Source organism: Rhipicephalus microplus, chromosome X (genome assembly GCF_043290135.1).
Source record: "Rhipicephalus microplus isolate Deutch F79 chromosome X, USDA_Rmic, whole genome shotgun sequence".
Taxonomy (NCBI): Eukaryota; Metazoa; Arthropoda; class Arachnida; order Ixodida; family Ixodidae; genus Rhipicephalus; species Rhipicephalus microplus.
Window position 1 is genome coordinate 407,265,498 of NC_134710.1, and position 26,141 is coordinate 407,291,638.

The 26,141-nt window shown below is 44.9% G+C and overlaps 1 protein-coding gene across 1 annotated transcript in view; it reads left to right on the top strand.

Moving 5' to 3' along the window:
• Positions 1-26,141, top strand: part of LOC119160965 (uncharacterized protein C05D11.1) — a 269,272-nt gene that overhangs the window by 33,915 nt on the left and 209,216 nt on the right. The window contains exons 6-7 of the mRNA XM_037413256.2: positions 8,955-9,095; positions 21,372-21,482. Of these exons, the coding sequence (XP_037269153.2) occupies positions 8,955-9,095; positions 21,372-21,482 (252 nt within the window). The remainder of the gene's footprint in view (positions 1-8,954; positions 9,096-21,371; positions 21,483-26,141) is intronic.

The window sequence follows — 26,141 nt, forward strand, 5'->3', positions numbered from 1 at the left end:
GGTACAACATAACTTTCGCATGCCATCAACAGTCATCGCTTCGTCATCCTGCACCCCTACGCAACGTCTGATGACGCCAAATTCGTCCAGCACATGTGAATTCGGAGGCAGTGTGGAATTACGTTGCGTGGATGGGTCATTTTCATCCGACCAAACCCTCTTTCTGTACGCTCTTTATGATGTCTTTGTCAATTCTTTCTGCACCACCAAGCTGGAGTTGGCTCGCATGAACTCGCTGAGATGGACATTGGCCGGCACATCACTTTCCTGCAGGTCTGCCCATGCGAGTACGACTTCTTTGTTCATTAATTCATTCCAATGGTGATCCGAGTCTCGTCATTGCGAGCGTGTATTGCGGAATCTTAAGCCTTGGCATACTGTAAATCGAATCCGGCATGGCGAAAGTAGTTCACGACAACGGCGAAGAGCGAAAGACCCTTGTGAAGTGTTCACGAGGCGAAGACCCTCGTGAACACTTCACGAGGGTCTTTCGCCTTTCCTATTGGCTTACATACCGTGCAGCTTTCACAGTGCTGTATGGTACTACTGAGTAGGTTAACATTGACATGGTAGCTTATGTTAATAGCATCTTGCGAATTTTCCAGCAATATGCTGCATTGAGAATGTGCTGCGGAGGAGGGAATGCATTTCTTGAGAGGGAAAAGGGGTGACGCTCCTGTATACAGTATGACCTCGTTACAATATCTCTGCTTACAACAGACTTTCGGATACTGCATACCTATATAAGACATTAAGCTGATTTCCCATTATTTTCCCACCGATTGAGCTTTGTAATATAACATACTCTAGTGCTGCATAGATTCAGATATGCAATCGAACCCTGTAACAAATGACATTGGCAAGGAAATGTAAAAATTTTGCTATCAGGAAAAATCTTGTCATGGTCAAATAAAACTGTACAAATCGGAAAATCGTCAGCATAGCAATCATTTAATGCCGAAATTTTCGTAGCTTGTCTTGTCGACACTTGCCAGGTAAATAGCATGGGTCTTGCATCACAATGCAGCAAATTGTTCTTGCGACATCGTCTTCACGCATTCTGAGGAACATCCGAATTGTGTTGAAAGTGTGCACCACATCCTATCAATTGGTTGTCTTCTCCCTTCCGCTTGTGTCATGTTAGTTGGCGTCAGCTTCACACGCACTTACGATAGCTTTGTCAGTCAACTCCTAGTGAAAGACCACATCTTCATCAGTACGAATAAAGTCATTCAAACGAACACTGTCAAGAACCACGCTTTTGAGGGAACATAGTGTTCCCTATTCGTTATTTAGTGATATAGGCACCAGCTCATGGCAGAAGCATCTGCATCTTCACGCAAACCTTCAGGCCGTGCCGTCAAATAGGCTCATAATGGCTCTTGGGTGGCATGGAAACCTGCATGGTTGGAACAGTTTTCATTCATCACTAGATACCGCATTTTTGTGCGTATAACCCGCACCAAAAACCCTAAAATTTCAGTGGCCCAGTGGGAGTGCGGATAATATGCGGGGTTTTTTCTATAGTGCTACTTTACAGCTATGTGTGTTGTGCCGTGAAGCCTTTTAGCAGTGTAGCGAAGGCTATTGAGGCGGTTTCTGCAAATTCGTGTTGCTCCGCAAGTAGTACGGCATCTTGCGGCTGATTTTGGTTTTGCTTCCTTGCATCGTTAAAACGTTTAGATAAACATTTTGGAAGAGACAATTCGATTGTTCATTGTAAACCTCACTGTCACATTACAAGTGTGTTTTTGGACGTTTACAGCTGCACAGTGACCCTCCGCCACCCTCCACATGCCTCTACGTCACAGACACCATGTGTACCCTGGAAAAGGGTTTGCCGAAAAGATGGTGCTGTCTAAGAAATAGAAAGGAAAAAGGCATATTTGCAAAGTGAGCAATACCTGTATCTTGCCTGCGACTTCCCGCAACCGTTTGAGTTCCATAATAAATAAAGCAGTATTTATTTCAGCTAGGCACATGATATTAGCAGTAAATTTACGTACTACTTTTGGCGTGGTAGCAGGCATGCATTTCAGTTTTGTTGCTTCCACAGTGCTGTCAAGAAAAGTTGTCACCAAGTGTGACCTCCTTTTACCTCGCTCATATTGCTAGTTCTCCACATCTTGACCCGTTCGCCAAGCCTGACTTTATCTGTGTTGTCAACATGAGTATTCAGTGGCAGTCCTTCACCACAGAGTCACAAAGCGGGAAGACTGTATGTTGTGGACGAGTCCTGCATGCGCCTGTGGAGAAGAAAGCCTGCAAGTTGCCCACCACGACCATAGGTCCTTTTGTGGCTCCAATATTGGCGCCTACCCAGAGACGAAGTTGCAGCTAGTGAAGTTCATCAAAGATGTGAGAAGCAGGGGTCACACCGTATAGGCTGAGATGGCCCAAGTGGAAGCGTGGCGACTATCGACGGAGCTAGGCCTGTTTGTCCGATTCCATGTGAGCTGTGGATGGCTGCACCACTTCTCGAAGCGACAAGGGCTCTCTACTACTTGAGTAGTAGCTTTTCTACAGCCTTCTCTGTATACCAAATGCATGGGAAATACGCAAGGATATTTTTTATTCTTTCTCAGTGAGCTGCAAGGGGGGGTGCGGATCGTATGCAAGGCAGGTTATACGTGCAAAAGTACAGTATGTTAGAGCGCATATTGTGTGTAACACACCACATGAACTTCTCACGATACCCAAAGCATAGTCATATGTTTACATGTAGCCCTCGCCATGCTTGTGGCAAGTTCACCTCAATAGTACACCTGCCGCCCTGTCTCTTAAACAGGATTACCTGCCAGCAAGCTCCACTCTCTGTTATTCTAAGGCACACCTGTGTCTTGTGCTGTAGAACATCGACTGTGCAGGCTTTGCTGGTTCAGCAGTCAATAGAGTGCACAGAGAAAACCACGAAGTGAACATAGAACTAGGGACAAAACCGAGCAGACAATGCAGCGTGCTGTAGCCATGGCAACCACTCCTCCGTTGCTGTGCAGTTTCTGCATAACCTTGCTAAAAAGGGTCCTTTGCCCATTCCTGAAAAGACAAGTGAAACTTCACGTGTGTGAGCAAAACTGCTTGCACATGGCAGCCTGAGAATGGCAAAACAGCACAGTTGCAGTGAAAGCTGGAAGAACGGCCTTTCTAGAACACTTTTTGAGTACTCTAGGGCAACTATTACAGGTATACTCGCATGGCATAATTTTTTACTAGTGGAAAGTGAAAGCTGGAGGAGCGGCCTATCTAGAAAGCTTTTAACACAAAAGTGTTTTATACCGGCGTCTGCCATGCCTCCACTGACATATTTTGGTCACATATATGACCGTGTAAAGTATGTACTAACAGATTGCAAAGCATGGATGAAATTGACAATGGCTAGCATGAATGGCTATCAAGCTAGCATAGGTCAGAAATAAGCACACAATCCTAAAGTTGAAAGAAAGTCTGCTATATCTGAAAGCCTGTTGTACATGTGTATTTTGTAACTAGCATAGACTGTAAGACACTAATTGTTCATGTTTAATTTGTCATCTTTAGTGGAATGCATTGTCACTTTGAATTAGTGCATATTGCGAGGACAAGTAAAGCGGATGACAGACGAGCGAGAAATTACCTTCAGAGAATCTTGCTATCTCGCAAATATAAACGTTTTATTTTGGGTAAAGCATGCAAGCTTTCCTACAAAATAATGTTCAGCAGATGCAGTGCTCGATGTCCAACTTTTTTCTTTGCAAGTATAATGCTGTCGAGTGACCCCTGCAAAGTTGCTTTCACTTTGTGTGCAGTAACCCGCCTGGGTGGTGTAGTGGTTATTCTGCTTGATTGCTGACACGCAGGTAGCGGGAGGTTGCCCTGGCCACATTTTGCCGGAGGTGAAATGTTGAGGCCTGTGGGCTTAGATTTAGGTCATGGCTAGAACACCAGGTGGTTGAAATTTTTAGAGCTCTTCACGGGCGGTGTCTCTCGTATTGCTGGAAGAATGTATCGCATGCATGTGTGAAATACGCTCAAAGTTTGAACTGCTGCCAGAAGTCTCGAAACATTTTTGATGGAGGTGAAAATGCTGTAGGCTCGTGTGCTCAGATTTGGGTGCACGTTAAAGAACCTCAGGTAGTCGAAATTTCCAGAGCCCTCCACTGCCGCCTCTCCCGTAATCATATGCTAGTTTTGGGACATTAAATTCCACATATCAATCAATTGGAAGTTTCCAAAATCTTGTTAATCACGTAGCAATGACTTTTGTTTGTTTTTGTCTATAGCTTTAAGCAAATTCTTAGGTATGACAGGCTGAAAGCACCTTAGTTATAAAGTGAAAGGAGCACATTCGTTCAATCTCATTTCTCCTGTCCTGCTCTGCCCAAACCACTTAAAAATTTGTGTGTAGCTGAATGCCTGCTCTAAAGATGTGGTTTGAATCATTTTCAACTGTTTTTATGGTCAATTTACAAGGGGTGAAGTAAATTAAAACACAGAAAGTTGCTGTAAATTGTGAATGAATTTCACAAAGCTAGCATGGCAATATAGTTGGTACAGCTGTCAGGACAGATCAGTAGGACATTTTGTGGTGATGTTGGCCAAGCTGCTAATTTACGAAGTGATTGAAAACACCCACTGATAAGTGAACACAGCAATGTAGTTAGGAAAAGCTCCATCCCTCTTCATATTTTATGGCTAGGCCAGAGGTTCAGCAGCTGCGCCAATTGCGCCAATTTGATACAATTCCAGATTGTTGCGCCGAGCTGTGCCTAAACCGCGAAGTCGGCTGAAATTGCACTACGCTGTAGGAAAATGCTCAGCCAGCCTCAATTTTATTCTGGTGCGCTAATTTCCGCGACATATTCAGGCCATATCGGCCTCCTGCACTTTGCGCCGTCAGTAAAAATGCGCAAACTCTAACTATTATGCCTAGAATATTCCAGGCACCCGCCCTATGCTCACGAGACCTGATCGACCAGATAAAGAAACAACGCTGCACACTCGTCAATCTGCCGACCGCAGCGGATACCTATCGGCGGGATGACAGAACTTCAAGACAGAAATGCGTTGCTGCGGCCACTAACGCTTCGCGGGAAATGTTACTTTCTTAGCCTGAAAATGCGGCTATCCTTGTTAGGAACTAAAGCTGGAAGCGTATGCCGCGTTTTTCTCACGTGGAAAAGCTCAGTGTGTCGCAAACGCCGGTGTTGCCAGCGACCACGTTCATTGCCTTAGCAGTGGCACATAACTTTTTTTTTGTCTTGAAGTTGCGTTGTCCCAGCCAAGGTCCTTGCGATAGACATCCTTTTTTTTCTTATATTGCTCCAAATTTGGATTTTAGTGTACCAAAAGTAACATTTTGCTGCTTCAAAAATTGTTCCAAATTGTATTTCTGCATTTGCACCCCTGCTAGGCTTGTGTGAATATTAAAAATTTCAAAGAATGCCTTCTTTATTCGACACATATCTATTTGAGAAATGCATATTTGAATTTTCCCGAGTACTCGACCATGGTGAAATATATTGTTGAAAAACTGAACACTATTTGGAACAGTTCTCATCTTCAACCAACTGTTGACTTATGAATGCCATGCATCCCCATTTTAAAAGTAGAATATCGCCTATATGTACCCATTAAACTACATTGTACTTCACAGTTACCGCATACTGGCCATGCAGTTCTGGAGAGTTAGTGCATATTTATGCTACATTTCCAGAAGTCTCCTGTCATTTACTGCAGTGTGTGATAAATACGAGGTCTGTTAGAAAAATATCTGACCTTCGGTAGAAGAAAAAAAAACAAACTGGCATAATTGGAGCGTTGGAAACCTAATCCCCCTCAAAGTGGTCCCCTTGAGACTCCACACACTTTTCCCAGCGGTGCTGCCATTGTTGGAAGCATTCTGAGAAGGTCTATTTCAGAATGGAGTTTAGCTCAGCTGTCATTGCAGGCGTAATGTCCTTCCTTGTCTGAAATAGCTCTCCTTTCACTCTTCTCTTGAGTTTGGGAAACAGCCAGAAGTCGGGGGCCATATCAGGAGAGTAAGGAGCCTGCTGAGCTATGGAAGTATGTCTTTTTGCCAAGAAAGTCTGAACCAAGTGTGAGGAATGTGCAGGAGCATTGTCATGATGGATGCGTCAGTTTCCTGTTGACCACAAGCGCCGTACAGCATTACATAGGCAATGGAGGACATCCTTGTAGTACTCTTTGGTAATTGTTTGGCCCTGTGGTGCGTACTCGTGGTGTACCACACTGCGGGAGTCAATAAAACACTGAACACCACTTTGCCATTGCTGAACACTTGGCAGGCTTTCTTTGGCTTCGTTGGTGTAGAATGCCTTCACTGTGACTGGGATTTGGTTTCCGGTTGTACTGTGCACCCAAGACTCGTCACCAATGATAATGGTGTTGAGGAAGTTGCTTTTGCTCTACCGTGAGCAGTTTTGGCACGAATTCTGCCGCAACTCTTTTCATGGCCAAATCTTTAGTCATAATAGAATGTGCAGAGAAAGTGCTCATACCCACCTCTTCGGAAATTTCCCGGATATTCACACGACGGTGCCACATCACCACAGCATTAACTTCGGCAATGACCTGGTCATTTCGGCATGTTGATGGCCGACCGGAGCGTGGCTCACTCTCCACCAATGTGTGGCCGTCTTTAAACCAGTTGTACCCCTCCTTAACCCATGTGCAGCTCATAGCGTCATCACTCAAAGCCGTCTTGATATTCCCAATGGTTTTTACTTGGTTGTCGTCTGGAAAAATTTTATGTAGTATCATTGCTCTAGTCGCTCCGTCATTGTCCCTACGAATGAAAAAACGACGAGAGCACTGCGCACTACCTCACTCAAACTGTGCGTCCCATCAGCTGACGTTATTGGCAGGCGGGAAAAAATTCACGCATGCGCACTAAGATTCAAGGTGGGCTGATGCAAGCGCGCTTGTTTCAAATTCATCAGGTGTTCGCCAAAAAAAAAAGTAAGGTCGGATACATTTCTAACAAGCCTCGTGTGCATGACACTTGATTTTCAAGTTCCATTCCAATCGGTCTGGCTCCTCCAGGTGACAGGGGCTGTTTATTTTTTGCTGAGCTTTATTTTGCAAGTCTCTCATACAGCACACATGGTTCCTTTGTGTTCTATAGAAAGGTATAGTGGACTCTCAATAAACGGAACATGAAGGGACCAGGAAAATGTTTTCTTTAACAGGAATTCAGTTTACTGAGAAATGAGTAGGGGTGCAGAGTACAAGTACGAAAGCAATGTTGTCCAAAGCACTTGTTCCACTTAAGCAGCAGTTCTGTTTACCAGATTTCTGTTTACTGAGAGGCAACTCTATTATTAAAAATGTTTCCTAAGCGAGGTGTAGATGCTTAGAAAAAAAAATGGTTATGTGCAAGCATCACATTGCATTAGTAAGAGGGTCTTTTTTTTTCTTTTAGACATGTTGCAGTATGTACTGCATGCTATCTTTGTAACAATGTCAAGGAATCAATTTTTCTGCATGATAATTTGTAGTGAGTCTATTACAAAATCCATCTCTAATGTGTTACAGCCTGATGATATCAGGATTCTATAATTTGTTAAAAAAAATAATTAATACTATAGTTATTTCTTGTATTCCAACTTCTTCAAGTCACGTTAAAGAACCCCAGGTGGTCGAAATTTCCGGAGTCCTCCACTACGGCGTCTCTCATAATCATATGGTGGTTTTGGGACGTTAAACCCCACATATCAACTTCTTCAAGTGCCAGTAAACATCCCTGCAGTCAGAAATTGTAATCAATGGAAACATGCACACTTTTGCTGTGCAAAAATGCTGCCGTAAGAATTTTGCCAATATGTCCTATAATAAAGAAATTAAAAGGCGTTAGAAGAAACGTTTTAGCTGGTTTCAGATTCTAGCGCAGCCTCACCACCCTTCTTCGCCATAGGAACGGGAAGGCATAGCCCACTGCTGTAACTTGGTCCACTTCCACTATGTGACACGACATCTGCAATTGACGTCATCGGCGAGTTCGATCACTCGCAATGCACTTTCACGGCTCGCGGTTGTGTACTGTTTACATTCTCGCACGCGCTTAGTTGTCACACGTGCTCCTGTTATTCACCTTGTGTTGTGCGCACACCTTGAAAGGTTCTTGCAGAAGGGAGAGAGAGTGGTTGGGGTACAGAAGAAAAAGGATCATTACGGTGACACGCCTTGTCGATGTACAGCTGAGAGTGACGACCTGTCATGCAAGTGCAGTGCGTGCAAGTGCTATGCTATGCGAGAAATATATGCACGGCAGCTGCGTGGCCAAAACTGCATCATAGCAGGGCCAAGAAACATGGGGCAGCTTCGTAGAAGTGGGTGGAACAAGCAGAAACTGATGTTAACTTGACAATTGTTTGTTGAGACCTGGTTTAGACCAATCAATGAGCTTGGTGGTATGTGAAGTCGCTCCTGGGCTAGATTGTGTCACTTTGATATGAGAAGGATCAGTCAGGCAAAAGAAAGAGGCAGGGAAATCGTTTTTCGAAATGGAGGGTTTACGCGGTGCGCAGTGCTGTAATATTCAGAAAATAGGATCCCCACAGCTTGTTTGGGAGGGGAAGGGGGTGTGAAAAAAAGTTAGGGCTTGTTTAGTGGCTCTTTAACAATGTACAATTGGTAGAAAACCGCAGAGGGTTAAAGTGATAAAATTTGCAGGAATAAAATGAATTGCCTTATGCAGAACAGGGTGGGTTTGGGATCATTGGGGAAGGTCTTCGTCCTACTGTGGACATAAGTTATTATGCTGATGAATATGACATATTTTCTATTTGATTCTACATTCAAAGGCAGTGTTTTGTATTATTTGTATTAGAAAATTTCATTATTTGCCCATCTATGATTATAGCCACTGCCTAGAAACTGTGTCAAATACTAAAGAGGTTGGCACTTAATGCCTACTTTCAGATCACGAGAAGCAGTCATGAACATTGTGCTTACAGGGCCAGAGAAAGCCATTTACCCGGCCATGGCAGAAAACAGTGCCACCCATCACCGGTCCTTTGGAGTCAACGGTACCGTACCCATGTGACGATGATGACCATGGCCTTGTCTATGTAGCTTTCAGAGGGCCTCCACTGAAAGTAAGTTGAATGTTTGTAAGCTTACCTTATTTGTAATCATGAACAGCATACAGGCAATGGAAGACTGAAGACTGGAATCCACAAGATTTGTTCATTAATGTTATGTAATTGTCTTTGTGTGCCATTGAACTGTTTCCTACTCCTTCACGACATCCATCACTGTTGTGAGTGGATGCGATTGCAAAAGACTCTTTGTGTGTGTGCCGCATGTACATGTGCATTAGTGTGGGTTCGGCGTATCTGGCTTCTGACTACTAACGTAATATAAGACTTATAGAGTGTGTTGAGTTTTTACTTGACAAAAAAAAAAAAAAGAACAAGGTGAAAGAGTGAGCTTTATTTAATTCATGAGCTTCATTTCCTGATTTGGTGTGGTTGCTTTTCTGGTGAATATTATTATGAGGTGCGTATGTGCATAACTTCCAACTCTCCCAACTTGCATGGGAGAGTGCCGATTTTTAGCCTATATTCCTGTTTGTATGATTGCGGCCATGAATTTTCCGGTACACTGCCTCAGCCAATTTCGAAAAAAAAATACTGCAGTACTACACTCGAACTCGGTTACAGCGAAGGCCACTTCAACGAAATTTCCGCTACAACGAAAAATTCACGATTCCCCATCAGCAGTCCATAGAAGTCAATGCATAAATATTGTTGCCACAACAAACACTTTGTCTTCGATCGTCCCGCTTCAACAAAATTTTACGATGCAATTCGAGGCTCAGATACCGATTTTTATGCAGTAAACCCAATCTTTAACATTTCATGCATTTTGAGAGCCTGAAAATACGTCAACGAAGTCTAAAACACATGTTGGCGCCACCAGAAACCACCGCTATACCGCCGCTATTCAGCTAGCATGGGCGCCGCCATTGCTCGATAGCGATGGCAATGAGACTGCTCTGCTTTTGCCACTGCCTTGCTTTTAAGCCGCAGGCGATTCGAAGCTGAAGCTCAGTCGTTCAGTTTATAGTTTGCTTCTCGCAGCTGTTGCGTGCAACTGCAGAATGATGCCTTTTTTGATGCTTATCATCATGTTTGCGCTTAGCCAGTGTGGTAACTAATCAGAGCATTATCAACAAAATCAGCTAGCTGCAAGTAATGGATGATAACAATGAATAATGTAAAAGTCGCTGCTTCACGATACTCTGCCTCCATCTTCACTCACGAAGGCCGTTTTAGGCATTGTTTCAGCATGCTTTTCACCATGGCCGCATTATGCATGGATGAGAATCACGTCGTGACACTTCTGGGAAAGAATAGGAAGCAGCGGACAAATTTTCAGAATAAACGTTCCTTTGTTTTGCTAGCTCAGATCAGTTATGTTTTTTCGATTTCACTACAACGAAATTTTTGCTTCAACGAAATTTTTCCCGCATTTTTCGTTGTAGCGGGGTTAGACTGTAGTATGATCACGAGAAATCAAAATACCACCACCACGACACCACATTGTGCCTGCTGTAACTGCACTCAAGCACATCCGGCACTACCACGCTGTGTATGGCCAAGGTCTGTGAGCACGTGGCGCTCACTGTTGTTGCACTGTGTCTGGTTGACTGACAGATACCATCGAATCCCTTTATAAAAGACACATATGTAACAGACAAATTGTTATAAAAAACCAGTTTGTCTAAATTGAAATAAGTGTTGATAAGAAAATGCATGCGTGGTATTATGCTCGTAAGAGACACCACATACAGTATAATATATTGTATCTAAGGAAACGAGCCCTTAAATTTACTCTTCTTCCTTGGAGCAAGTCTCTTATAAAGGTGTAGTAGTGAAACCCAAATAGAACATTTTACCACAGTTTCAACTAGCCAATGTAGAAAGTGTGCACTGGCCTGCATGCCGATGGATTTGGAACTGACGATATTAATCATTATGTGCTGTTGTAGTGTGTTCAGTGCGACTCAAAGGACTCACTCAGGTCCCTAAAGTTCGAAATATCATAGGCTTTATTAAGCCTCCTGCCACCTTGTAGGGGAATACGGGGAGAAACAATATGAACAGATGACCATTGATCGAGACAAGAAGTACCAAGAGGGCTTAATTCAATGTTTTGAAGCAAGATAAATTCAGATCTGTTGTTTATTTAACTCTGAGCTCACAATATTATCTGTACCGAGGGTGCATTCGTGATCATGAAATCAGCCATTGGTCATTCCCATGTCAGTTTGCCGAGAGGAGAGCAAGTTAATTCTCAGCTGTTTGCGTAATGAATGTGCAAATTCCGTGCACTGTGCAGTGCTATCTGTAGGGAATTCGGAGCATGGTGTTAGAAGTATTTAGGTGGCCCAATAGTTCCTTCGGAAACGAAGAACTTTGGTCCTCGTTTTGTGGAGAGGGCCTGAGATGGCGCCAGAGTACCCACTGTCGATGTGAGCTATTATGCATGGTCATTTCAGGGCCGCGGACGCTGCTCAACATTTATAAAAAGAACAAAAAGACACTGTCTTTACTCTATAACAAGTGTGATAATTAAATGAATAAATTTTGATGATACAAAAGCATATATTAGAGGAATATGTTCAATTCACTTCCTCAATGGTCCGTGATAGACCGATGCTTCCACATTTGGACACGTGAAATTGTGCATTTAAACATATGGCATTAAAGTTGCGTTGAAATATGAGAGAAGTTATGGCATTGGAGTTGTGTTGAAATACCAGAGAAGGTAGTTCTGTTTAAGTAATCCTTACAGAAACAAAAATAACCTACACACCTTATTAAGGAAGGCTCTCTAGGTGCCGTCATAAGCCCTTCTGGACTGTTGTTAACAGGCGTGACTCCCCAAAATTGCAAGACCGAAGCTGTGACATCAGCTTTTGTACTACCATGCAACAGCCTAGAAAGGAGGGGATCCTCCTCTCTGTTAAAAAGGTGTATTTGCCCTAGTATAACAGCGCAAAAATGTACTGTCGATTTCTGTCGTAGGGATTGCATTTTGGTGGAGGCTTCATGCTAGAGGCCCGTGCACTGTGCGGTGTCGGTGCACTTTAAAGAACACCACATTGTAAAAATTTCTGGAGCCCTTCTCCAGCATGCCTCATAATGATATCATGACTTCAGCTCATAAAACCCCAAGTATTCTCATTGTTAACAAGCGTAGCTCTGTCACAGGGAGAACACACTACATGCAGGCAGGGATGGTTCATAGAAAATACCAACTCACAGCGAGGATGAACTCAATAGCGACAGTGATGTCGAGTGTTGTTACAGTGATGTCGAGTGTTGTTACAGTGATGTCGAGATGCATTTTATTGCAGTGATGTAAGGATGACACGCTGGCACACAAATGAATTGCGCTCACTTACCTGACGAGCATTTCAATATTTTTACTGGTATACTGACGTTGCTAGGGAGTTCTTGAATGTATTGAAGGGGTGTATGTTTGCCCAACAGAGCTAGAATTACGTTCGGTTGTTTGTCACGACTCGCCACTCTTTTCATGACGACGTGACTGGGAGCAGTAGCATAGCAGAATTAGCTCGTGCCAGTTGTGGAATCATCTGGCTGGGTAGCTGCCTCACGATAATAATGTAAACTTCACGAAACATGATTGTTCTCAACCTGTCATCTTCAACCTTGTGTTAAGCTCGGGCTGCAGTTGGGAAAGGCACGGTATTGTCGTTTTCAAAAACGATCTTGATCAAACTTGTGCCTTAGACCATGACTGGCACTGTGTCGATTTCTGTGGTATCAGATGCCACACAGCTTCGTGTACTTATCTCGCAGAACATGCCGCATGCCTGCTAGGGTTTCGTTGGCGTGAGTTCTTGAAATCTGGTTGTATTTTCTAGCCTGACACAGCGCGTTTGACACAGCGCGTTTGAAGTAGGCGCTTCCCTTCCTTTTTTTTTTTCGGTAAGCACGGCAGTCGGAATCTTCGTCGGCATGGCGTCTTTAGCCAAATACTTTCTTTGTGGTGCACTCACAAGAGTGGGTCCTTCATAGACAGCTTCCCACGTTTTCATTGTGTAGTGTACCTTGGCACGTAGAGCTTCCTGCAGACGTAATTAGTCGACTGCGGCATGCAGTCCTTGCGCGGATTAACATGGCAGCCCGCTCCTTAGGGTTCAGGCAAAAAGCGGCACTTTTTCAGTGCAAGTGTTGTCGCCCGATTTGCACTGTGTCACATACAGTAAAACCTCATTAAATCTAACTCGGTCATTTTGAAATCCCACTTAATTTGAAGTATTTCAGTGGTCCTGTATATTACAATTCAAGTTTGAGCTGATAATTTGAAGTGGCAGTCAGCACCTGTCTGGTTAATTAGAAAACTTTGAGTGCAGTGTACCCATTTCCGATCTCGATTTCTCCGCAAAGCTACAGCCCTTAAAGGCTCTTAAAGGCCTTTAAGGGCCGTAGTTTAAGGGCCGTAAACAGCCATTAAAGGCCACTAGGCATTGTACTGTAGCAATTCTGCTGAGTGACAGCTGAAGTACACCAGCCTCGATACTTTGTGGGGTCTCGAAGTGGAGAGCGCCGCGCTCTTGGAGTAAACGGACACAGCAGACGCGGTTGGACCAAAGCCAACAAATATTTATTGAACTACTTTTAGAATGACCATGTGATCAGCTGAATTATTATACATCACATCAGTTGTGATTAGTATGCTAAACAACCTTACACAAAACTACATAACACTCAACAACATAACAAACAAAAGAACATGCACAAGGCGACTTCGCTAAAGCTTGACTCACCACGTGGGCCCACCGCTAAAGACAACCCTTCGCGCTAACCGTCACCTGCGAAAAAAAACTGCTCATCTCTCCCGTGCCGCCAGGTGTCACTGCCGGTGCCATCGCTCTAACTATGATGATGATGGTGGTGAACAACGTTTGCGAGCACAACACCACACTCGATAGTTGCGACCCCAAGACACGTGCGCCACGAGGCCCAACAAACCCCACATCTCCCCAACCTTAATTCAAACCATATTCCGAAAAAGAACAAAGAAATCATCTACACAAGCTCTAACAAAAGATGACAACTCATGTCCCTAAGAAATGTCTGTGCACCACGACACCACCGCCAGTGGACACTGCTGCACTGTCCGGCTCGACAACTTCACCTCAGTACCGGTCCCGCAACAGCAACGTTGCCGTCAGCGCAAGGAACCGTCACTTGCCCCGATACGTCTTCTGGTTGCGACCAGCACTCACGAGGGCGCCGGACTCCAGGCAGTTGCGCAGGTCCCAGGCGTGTCCATCGGCTGATCTCACGACTGCATTCCTGGTGAACGGCGAAGACAATGTCCAGAAGAGCTAGCCGCCTGTACATCACTCCCGCTGTGTACATTCAAAACATTTGAACGAGCTTCGTCTCTTCGCCCCTCGTATGGTCAGTACTGCTAGCTAATAAATCGGCGGCGACCGAGATGCACAGCTCAAATAAATGAAAAGTCACTTGTCTTAATTTGTGCATCGCAAGATAAAAAGAAAAGTGAGGGAAGCAGAGTGCAATGCCTCAACGCCACAATCCACCTAGTTGTGCCACGTGCGACAAGCGGCTGCGCAGAGCCTTAGGCCTAATGAGTCGCTCGACAACGACCGGCATCCACCCAGCACCCAACCTAGGGGCAGAAGAGGCAGCCACAAGGAGACATCCATTCTTCAAAGCAGCCTTATTCTCTCGCCACACACAGCAGCTTACTGAGCGATTGGCTGCCACCGTCTCAGACGGTGTCACGGGGCGTCGAGCCACAAGACAAGACAGCTATGACGCCCGGCTTCCTGAGCCCAAAAGCATACCTGCCAAGTCTCCCGGATTGGCCGGGAGACTCCCGGATTTTGACCGTTTTTTAGGGTTGTACCGTTGTCATGAAAGTTTCCTGGAAATCGAAATTTCTCTGCCTGATCTGTCCGCATTGACAAAAAAGCAGCTCAATACGCTCCAGGCTTTTCGAACTTACCCCATTTTATTATAAATGAGTTTAAGAGGTATTCATGTGAACGCACAGTATAATCTCAGTGATGCGAAACCGTGGCAAATTCAAATTCTTAAATTCCCCATCCAAATTTTACTATGTTCATTGGGGCTCAGTTCAAATGTTCTGAGCACAATTTGTAGTAGCGTTGGGTGATACGAACTTTAGTACAGAAACCGTCGAACGAAGGCCGAGAGCAGCGTACTCGAAGCTTCGGAAGTACGCGTGCAGCCGGCGCACTACAGTGCGTGTGACTGTTGTTGCCACAACCGCTGAGGACGAAACTGTGGTTGCTCTTGACACGATCATGTATGCCGACGACGTGACTGAGAGAACCCCGCAAGTGTGCGCTCAACCATTCAAAGCAACGCTGCTTTCCGCAATATCTGCGGACAAACCTGTAGTAGATGCTATCGTAGAAGGTACAGTCAAACCTCAATATATCGAACACGGGTATATCGAATTATTGCCTATATCGAACGGTTCCTATCTCACGCGGGAAATCGCATGCATTATTGATTTTTTATTTCGAACAAAGTTTGACATATATTGGATATATTGAACTCAGCCACCCCAAACCGCTCGCACTTCATTGACAGGCGGCGAGCTTTCCCGCAACTCTCGAAAGTAGCGGTAGAGCGGCGGGCGCTTACAAATGCTGCACACATCGATGGCGCCGAGGGCGCCACTTTAATGTAGCGGCGTACGCGCACCGCAGCCTTGCGGTAGAGGTTCTTGAATGGGGAAAGTGAAAAGCGCGGAGCTGTTATTTTCTTTCATACGAAGGCACCGACACGGCTTCGCGCGGGGGAAGGGAAGTGGGAGGTAAAGATTGAGGAGGAAAGTATAGGAGGGAAAGGACGCAGACGACTGTCTCGGACGCAGCCCGCGCTGCCGCCGGAAAAGGGAAAGCCATGGAGAGGAAAGCAGTCAGGCGAGCCGGCATGGGCGCGCCATGTGCGCGCTTTACACCCGCACTTACGCCGCAGCCTTGCAGCTTGCAGTCGTTGCAGTCTCTATGGTGTTAGCGGCACACTGCGCACTTGTTGCAAGCTCCTCCCCCGTAGCATCGGTAGGAATCGGTCGTTGTGCTCGCAGTGTTCGTGCGTTCGGAGTTAGGCCTGTCGCGCGCTGTTGGGCGCGACAGGGCCGGAGCTCACAACGGTGGAGCTCACGGATGTGAAGATTGTCGCCGAAGCTACTGCTGAGCAGCCAAATGAAGACTCTGCCGAGGTGGATCCCGCAAGCGCTGATGGTGCCCCGCTCCCGACATCAGCTTAGGTCGTAGCTGCCTTGGCCCTTGTGCGCCGTCACTGCGGTGCGATTGAAGGCACCGGCCTATCACTTATGTATCGCCTGGACTATATTGAGGATGCAGCCGCCAAACATGCCTTGGCCAACAAAAAGCAGGCTACTCTTTTTCAATATTTTAAACCAACACAATAAATACTATGTTTGCATCTTCAAGTGAGTATTTACTGCACCATGCTTGAACGGTTCGTTGGTTGTTTTCAGCAAGCTGTTGACGCATTTTTTTCGTGATTTTTTTTATATAGAATTCTGGATATATCGAACTATTTCGCCATCGCCGCGCCGTTCTATATATCGAGGTTCGACTGTATAAAACGACTTAGTTTTGAAAGTGCGTGCGCAGCCAAGCGCATGGGGATTCTAAAATGAACTACCAATTGCCGCAACCGCCGCGCACAAAACCACGGTCGCGGTGATGGGATCTACAAGCTTCGAGAGCACACAGCGGTAAATTAAAAGCAGCAAATACGGAAAAAATTTTAAAAAAGTTACAGTTTTACCGCAAGGGCGAAGCAATAAATGCGACAGCAATAACTTGAAATGTACCACTGAGAACGGCAAGCAGATCGAAACGTGCAGCGTGCTGCTCACACACAAATGACGCACGAAAATGATACTCGCAGGACGAGAGCGAACTAACAGTGTTTACTTCTCGACACATAACGCGCTGTTTAAGCAAAAATGATGCACGATACGTAATCACAGGTACAGATGAGTACAAAATAACTAGTGTCCTAGTTGTTATATCTCGCTGTGTATGAAAAGCGCGCCGTTTTCGCAAAAGGGGCCTGTGCAGAGATCGAAGTGACCTTTGTGGGCCCTGCAACTAACGCTTTCGTTTCAGTGAGAGACGATTCCCCCACTAAAGGATAAGCACGCGCGCACAGTAATCCATCCAAGGGGCAAAGTACACGTGAGAGATGACCACGTGGCGGCGCCGAGCGCGGGCGTGTTTTTTTCTTTGAGTGTTCATATATATATATATACATATATATATATATATATATATATATATATATATATATATATATATAATCGATACGTATACATATATTGTGAAGTACGGCAGTGGTGGCGACGGCAAAAAAACAGCCTGGGCTGTCCATATAATTGCTATCGCAATAAATAGGGCCTCTCAAAAGAATATTGGTGTTCCTCTCAAAAGAATCTAGCAGTGAGCAAAGCTTTGACCCGCGCTTTTGCAGCAGCCAGCTGCGCCATCCCGTCCATTCACGTGTGTCCCAGGAAGACACACGCGAGTTGTTTTGACTGAAATATATTCTGCTAGTTGTGTTAATCCTTTGAGACTCTCACCTTAGTGAAAAACTCTACCCTCGTGTGTTCGGCCACTCCTAGCCACTATAAGACCGCAACGCTGATGTTGGCGCTTGCAATTGAGACCTCCCTCTCACCACCTTTTGTTTTTCGCGATGGTTTTTGTTTGTTTTTTTTAATGCCCCCTCGTTGCGGAAATCTCCCGGATTCAGAATCCTTGAACTTGGCAGGTATGTAAAAGAGATAGAAGGAGGTATTTACAGAAAATTGGACCACCCACGAGGCTTCCGTACTCACTTGCTTCGGGCCTGGCCTATAATCCACGGGCTCTTAAGCTTTGCTCACCCCAGAATGCAGGTCACATAGCTCTCATATCAACTCAACAACATTCTTGAACCAACAACAATAACAGCAAAACTTGTGAGCAGAAAAAAAAAAAACTCAGCGAAACTCAACGTGCCGACAAGTTCAAACATGTCTCAACAACCGATCTTCTCGCTCTCGACAAAGCACACCGCTGACGCTAGCAACAAATATCCCCCTAGGCCTACTCTTTTCCGGCTCGGACAACAGGCTGTACCAAACCGCAAAAACTCGTCCGATGCTCTAAGAGCCCAACGTCGTTGGGCGCCAGTGTGGGGTCTCGAAGTGGAGAGCACCATGCTCTTGTAGTACACGGACACAGCAGATGCGGTCGGACCAAACCTAACAAACATTTAACTACTTTTAGAACGAGGATATCTTCAGCCGAGTTATTATACGTCACATCAATTGTGATCAACACGCTGAACAACCTTACACAAAATTATGCTACACTCAACAACATATCAAACACAGGCACACGTACAAGGTGGCTTCGCCAACGCTTGACTTGCCACGTGGGGCCCACCGCAGATTACCCGCGGTGCCGCCCACAGCAGACCCACCGCTAGAGACATCCATTCCCGCCAGTAGCCAACCACAAAAGAGAACCGCTGATCTCTCCCGTGCCGTCATCAAGGCTTGAGGCCAGGCGTCACTGCCGGCGCTATCACTCTAACCGTGATGGTAAGTAGTGAACAACTCTCGCGAACACAACGACAACTACCGCTTGGAAGTTGTGACCCCAGAATATGACTTCTGCACGAGACACGTGCGCCACGAGGCGCAACCAACTTTGCAGGGGGTGTTAGCACCTCCACAACTTTTAGCACGAAAAAAAAAAAAAAAAAAAGTCCCATGATCAGCTGAAGTGTGTGCCTGTGGGAAACAGGACGTGCTTCACTGCAACACAGAAGTGATGTGCGGGCAGCATGTCGCATGCTTCTCGCAATGTCAGCACGTCATGTTTTACCCATTCTTTCTAGGAATATAAACAAATTAATAAAGGGTACTTTGGTGGAATTCAGGATGTATGCGAACCTCTGAGTACTGGTTGCTCCAACAATTTGTGCACTTGCACTGCTGGCGGAGTTCTTGCCTGCTAAGCCTACTTGGAAAACTCGGTTAGAAAGCTTCAATGATCATGTTTTCCAGCCAAAACATTGCAAATTTTGTCCCACTGTCTATTAAATAAATTGTTTATTTTACTATAAAGAATGGACAAATAGTGGCATTATGATAGGCTGACGTAGCGAGGGGCAGGTGACACGCTGCCCGCGTGTCGCTACAGTGTTGCAGTGTAGATGTCTTACGTTACACAGGTGCACATTTCAATTAATCACGCCATTTTTTTTCTTGTTTTCTTAGAGATTGCAGCAGCAAGACTCTGCATTCTCCCTTGCTTGCGGCAAAACTGTGACCTTGTATTGTGGGAAAACTTGACTCCTGGAACTGCAAACTAGCCAGCACAGCAAATGACCAGCCCCGATACTTTGAATAATTTTAAGTTCCTTGCACCCCACTTTTTGTATGTTCTATTTATATAATGTATGTTCTCGCCACTAATGCGTTATAGGAACCAGCACACCGGGCTGTCGACCACACAGGCTCTGAGCCACGTGACTATTACTGCCATCTGGTGGCGTGAAGGAGGGGAGGAACTGAAGTTCAATGCAGCGCATGTGTGGTGGCAGTGCTTCGTCGTTCCACCTGTATTTCTAATACCGTGATTTCTAGTACGTTCAAAAAGTGCGGCAGGACCCTTTTAAAGGGACCATTTTAGATAAACACAAATTTTGTTGTACATCAAATAGTGTTGCGGTCACCATTGGAAGTGACCATTTGAAATAAGGACAATTTTATTGGCCGATCACAGGTATTGCCAGAAACAATTTTTTCTCCCTCGTCTTAAGGGGCACGTGGCCCTTGAAAACCGAAAAATCACGAAAAAATCTGTTTTAAAAAAAACGTATTTTTAGATTGTATGTCACATTAACTACCTATTCTGTAAATATCAGCGCCTAATTCAACTTCTAAATACAAAAAATATGCTATTTTTGAGGCTGCTGCAGCGCCCAAAACATGCGCAAAAGCCAAAATCAAACCAAATATTGCACGCGCGCTATTCCGAGACCATGCAGTCGTCCCGCGCAATCTTGGTCTTGTTTTGACCGTAAATTCTTTCTCTCTCATTTGCCGTCTTTCAAAATGGCGTCAACGATGCAGTTGAGAAGCTATCTATGTTTCACTTTTCTCAATCAACATTCGCTTTTCTGCTGCAAAGGCCCAATGCGTAGATGCTTGCGCCGGCGAAACTGTGCTGTCGGCTGCTACAAGTCCAGAATCCGACAAACCTTGTATACCTGGAGCCGCGAATGCATCAAGCGTATCCGAGATCGCTGGATGCAGCACGTGCTCTGAATCAGTACTGTCAAGCGTCACACCGAGTGTTGCTAAGATCGCCAGACCCTGCTTTTCGTCTCCATTGGGGCCAATAGCGTGCATGGGCCATCGGCCCTTCATCTGAGGATGCATTTTCTAACTAAGGAAGAAATCAATGCGAATGCGAGACTTCGAGACGCTGTTTGTGCTGAACTCGAATCTATGCCAGCGACGCAGAAAAAGTTTGAACTGATGCAGCCGGCTCTTGAAAAAAAAAAAAAAAGATTCTAAACAGCACTTAGAGAAGATGGAGGGAAGACAGAAGAGGAAAATAGTGCACAAGGACACTTCAAACTACTCTGCTGGAGCGTTTTGAGGAAAACACTTGTGCTGAACTTTCAAAGCCCGTTTTCTCAAAATGAATTTTTTAGCTAATTGTGGTGCCGAGGGAAGTGATTTTTCAAGAACTGCTTATCAGATTTGTGTGCCGTCTTTTTTATTCTGCTCTTGGATGACTTTGCCAAGGTGTAACAAGCTTCTTTTTTTGAAAATTGTTGCCATTAAATTATTAAGAAACAATTATTTTTTGATAAATGTCATACCTACTGGCTACATCAAATTCTAAGTTGCATAAAATTTTTTTGGAGGAGAAATTGGGTTCTTTAGCGCCCTAGGATATCTATCCAGGGGTGATCACAAAAAATTTCAGCCTTCTGGTATGTCCTAGGATTTCTTCCGGCTCTTCCTCAGGCACGCAAGTGAACCACCCTGTTAGACCTCAGTGACTCTAGAACCCCTGAACACAATTTCACGAAACTTTGCAGTTTATCCAGTTTTAATGTAGTGAACATACCCTGAAAGTTTCAGGAAGATATTCTAAAAAATATATAAGTTCGTTTTCCGGGGTAGCCTTTTCCCCTAACCCTTGCAATGAGTCTCCCTATTTCAGAATTTTCTAAATTGGTCAGAATGCTGTCTTAATCTTAAAAGAACTTATTCTCTTATCTTTCCAGGTTTTTGAAGACATTGCTGCATTGTTGGTTATGCAAGACTACCTTACAGACACGTCAGTCTCTCCTCTACAGAAGTTGTTTGTTGAGACAGAAGATCCATACTGCAGCATGGTATGTTCCAAAGTATATACAGTATAACCTCACTACAAGAAACCTTCATAGTGAAGAGTATTTTGGTCTGTTGTAAAAGGAGCATGTAAAATCCAAGTAGTGTTACAACAGACTTTTATGTAAGCACCTAATGGGTCTGTTGTAACTAGAGAAAATTACTAGTCATGAATGGATTTACTCTGCACAGGGGTATAAAAAATAATTGTTTGAAAATCGCACTTAGTTTTTGTTTCCTCCCTATTTTTAAATATGATTCCAAAATATCGTCACTGAAAACTATGCAGAAGGGCTGTAAAAATTGTTTGCGCCTGTCGAGCTTGCGGAAATTATTGCCGAAATATAAAAAAAAAATATTTAAAAACTACAGTGCCTAAACGTCACAATCATCGAAAATCACACTACTTAGTGACATTCCTGCACTTGTTCTGTGTTCGTGGGACTCAATGTAGTTAAAGAAGCTCAAAGCGGAAGTTCAGTTATCAAATATCGATAGCGCATCGAACTTGTCACGAACATCGCAGACGTGTGACCTGCTGCTGCTGCTGACCTTGGAAAAAAAAACCACCGCAGAACAAATATTTATTATCACAATCGCGCATGACCTACTTTGAAACATCGGGCACTGTGGCTGTGTTCATCGCAACCAAGATTTCTGCTCGAAGTCGTGGCTAGGCTTAACTTCACTCCAAACTTTGTGGGCAAGATCATCGCATTAGTGGTCATGCGAAAGCGATGAAGCTGTAATGTGCTTTGTCAAAAGTGACGAATTACATCGCCTGCTAGCTCCTCAGAACCATAGATAGGCATATTGCGCATAGGCAGCAGACTCCCTGGCCAAACACAGTATACAGCGATTGCTCGGAGCAATGGCTAGCAATTCTGAGCGTTGGCACCCCAAAACGCAAGACCAAGCACACTGCGTGTCTACTTTTTTGTTGCCTTAGTTAAGCATAACCAACTGCAGATTGGTAACCTTTGTTCTTAAATCAGCATGTTGATATCCGCGGCGTGCCATTCCTATCCAGAAAGTATTCCGATGTTTGAGTCGGAAGTTGTTGAATTTGGCATGGTCCACTGTAGAAAAGTCCACTGTAAAGTATTTCTGGCCACCTTGCCAAACGTCTGTTGTACTAGAATCCGTAGTAAACACAGCTCAATCAATGAAACAAGTAGGGTGGTCGGCATAACGACGCAAATTGGTACGTTGTATACGAAAGTCTGTTATAAGCAGATCTGTTGTAACGAGGTTATACTGTAATCTTTGCTCAATGTAGCCTTACTCTATGTGTCACTGTTCAAATTTTAGAACACAGAATAAAAGCAATGATTGTGGCGTCTATTTGTAATTTAAAAACCAGGTACAGTTAAACCTCGATATAACGAACTTTGGCATTATAAAAATATTGATATTATAAGACAGTGTCTCACTTAGCACAACTTAATGCCCATGAAACACCATCTAGATTGAGCCTCATTATTATTAGGAGTCTTTATATGTGAATTAAGTATAGCAGAATTTCAGTGCTGCTCCATAGCAATACCAAAGCAGTAAACTGAAAGTTCTGCTGGGGCAAGTCGTCGAATGGTTGAGTTGGACAGAGTTTTTGCCGATGCCTATTCACATAATTAAACAAGTTGGCACCTAGCGGCGAGTGCATAAAACCTCGCGGTGTGGATCCCTCCTTGCGACGTCAGCTAGCCACACCTTGTCCGCATGTGCGCACGTCATGCACATCCTCAGAACACCATTGTGTAAGCACAGTGTTAAATGCTTGTACTTATGCGTATACATTATGCACTAGCATTTCACCTTCCAAGACGCACCATGTCCTTGTGCCCAGATTTGGGTGCACTTCAATTTCTAGAGCCCTCCATTACTGTGTTTTTCATAATAATATGGTGGTTTTGGGAAGTTCAACCACACATATCAATGAAAACTTACCATGGTGTCTCTAATAAGTGAGTTCATGCGCGTGTGGGTATGGCACTTGCTGTAATCATTGTACTGTCCATACCCTAAAATCATTTCAGTGCGGGGGTCATTTGTTGTTTAAGCGCATCAAATAGTGCATTTGGCATCATTCTAAATGCAAGAAGTATAGTCCTAAATTTCAAGGTGTAAATGGGTAATTTTAGCGATGTTTTGCAGAGTGTTGGTGATTTTGAAGTCTTTGTAGTAACACTGAGCATGAATGAGTTTTGCAGAGGCCGTTTCATGGTAAAGAAAACCTCAAGCCAAAAATTTCTATTGCAGCACATGTATTCATGCAAACATAAAAGCAGAGTGCACGAAGTTCTCCATCATCTTATCATGCAAAAAAACAGTACAGACTTTTTTGTAGTCGTTAGATAAAGTAAACACTTAAAATGTTGTAGTCGCACAATACTTTACTTACATTGTGGTATAGGCAGAGCACAAGTTAATAAAAATAAAACATATATCACCTGGCAAAACATGACTGGGACAGAAGGCCATCGGCCCATTGATTGGTAGATTTCTCACACATAATAGGAATGTTAGCCTGGCTTCATGCATTAATGTTGCAGTGGATGTTGTATATTGTATTGCCATTAGACTATAGTCAACACGATATATTCGGTGATCATCGAATCAAACCGCTTACAGCGAAGCATTGTCGCTGAGTACATGAGTATATACGTGCTGCCAACCACGTATTCACACCAACGTGCCAATGGTGCTGCCACCTATAGCCTTCTCTCGCTGCGAATACTTGTATTGCTTTCAGGTTAACACATGAAGTTTGAAAACGTTGACTGTTGGGCGCGTTGATGGTGTGACATAGAAACCACCGTCCTCGTCTGTTTCTTCCTGTATGTTGTGTTTAGTTGCGCCCTCACGGTGGTTTCTATGACATGACTTTGGCTGCTGTGAACAGGACTTTGTTGCCGGTGCAGCATCAAACCTTGCTGCTGGCTCTAAGGTTCAAGAAAACAGATTAGTTGGCACTAGTGAAATTCACTTTTTAATCTGCTGTATTCAAACATTTTTGTGGTTTTTATCATGCAATAATGTGAGCCTCTGGTAACTATACGTGGCTTTTAAAATCAAATCGTCGACATTATTGACTTCGTCATATTCATGTTTAACTGTATTTGATAGTTCCTAAGTATTTATCGAAACCAAATGAGTATCTCAAGGCTCATTTTCATTTGCTAACTCAATTTATAATTAGGATCAACTCTCGAGTACAGTCGAGCCCACATATAATGGCCCCACTTGAAACGAACTTTCGCTTAAAACGAACAATATCCGCGTGACCGTCAAAGTATACATTGGTTCAATGGCACAAAATCGCACTTACAGCGAACGTCCTGAGCGCCGCTGATCGGTTACAGCGAACGAAGTCAGCGGTCTGCCGACTTCCCGGGAAACCAATTTGGACCACCGATCAGGCATCGGCGAAGTGCCCATACATTCGTATTGTTAAACGCCGACCCTGCCTCCGCGACCCTCTAGTTGCCGCTCTCCCCAACTCATGGAGGAAGAAAAGCTGTTTCTTTCCTCCATGCCCCGACTGCTTTTTGTTACGCACCTCTCCGTCCTTTGTCCCCCCTCTACTCTGAGTGCCCCGCATCGTCAGACGAGGCCCGGGTTTTCACACTGCCATTGATCTTTCGAAGACCGGTCGGCCATCTACCCTGTTTTTAATTGCTGGTACTGTCGTTGGCGTCGCCGGCCTGGAGTGACCAGACCATTTGCCAACATCATCGGCTACCAACTGTATCCGATAGTCTGCGTCTAGTGCACACGCGTACACTACCCCACCGACTCTGATAATATGCAATTTGTTTCGTGTTTAGGGCTTGTTCTCGCTGATTTTGCCCTCGTCTCTGCATGCCTTCCGCGCGCATGCGGAAGTGCGAAATCGGCTGTTAATTTGCGTGGAACGAATCACGACATATCAAAGTTCGTGAGGCCACGCAAGCCCGCCGGCACAACAAAATGATTTTTGACCACGGCCGCCGATTCTTCGAACAGCACCGCACGCACCAATCCAGGCAGCCATGCTTCGACTTCTGCGCGCGCAGGCACTCTTTCCAAGTTTATCTACGTGTGAGTTTCGCGGACCTTTCAAGCAAGCTACCCAATGTGCCTCCTTCCCGTGTGTTTTGGTTTTCAAGGTCGCCCTCCCACCACATCCTCCCCCCTTTTTATCGCAACTCCTTGCCCTTCTCTCGCAAGTCTGCTCTCCTCTCTTGATCACAACCCCTTCGCCCGTCTCCACTGCTCCGCGACGCCCGCCACGCTGGCTCAAATTAGTTTCGTTCTCTGACTGGAAATGGGCCCAGAGTTGTTCCACGCATTCTGGTATGTGTGTCACGTGTGCGCGTCTTGCTCGCTCTTAATGTGTGTGTGTGTGTGGTCATGATGGCCGACGGAAGGACTAGCACGCTTTTTCCTGCCGCTCAACAAAACGTCGAAAGAGTGACCGCTTGGCTTGAGCGTGATCCGCGCATTAGGTGCCGCGTTGCGGAGTGCTTGCTCACAGCTATTGACCACCTCGCAGCCATCTTGCTGCTTCGGGCGTCCCAGTATTCGGCGGTGACGGCTACATGCGCGCGAAACTGTTTTCGCGAGGCTGACTTTGTCGACGTCGGGCCCGATGCCGAGCCTGAAGTTTCCGAACTGCGGCGATG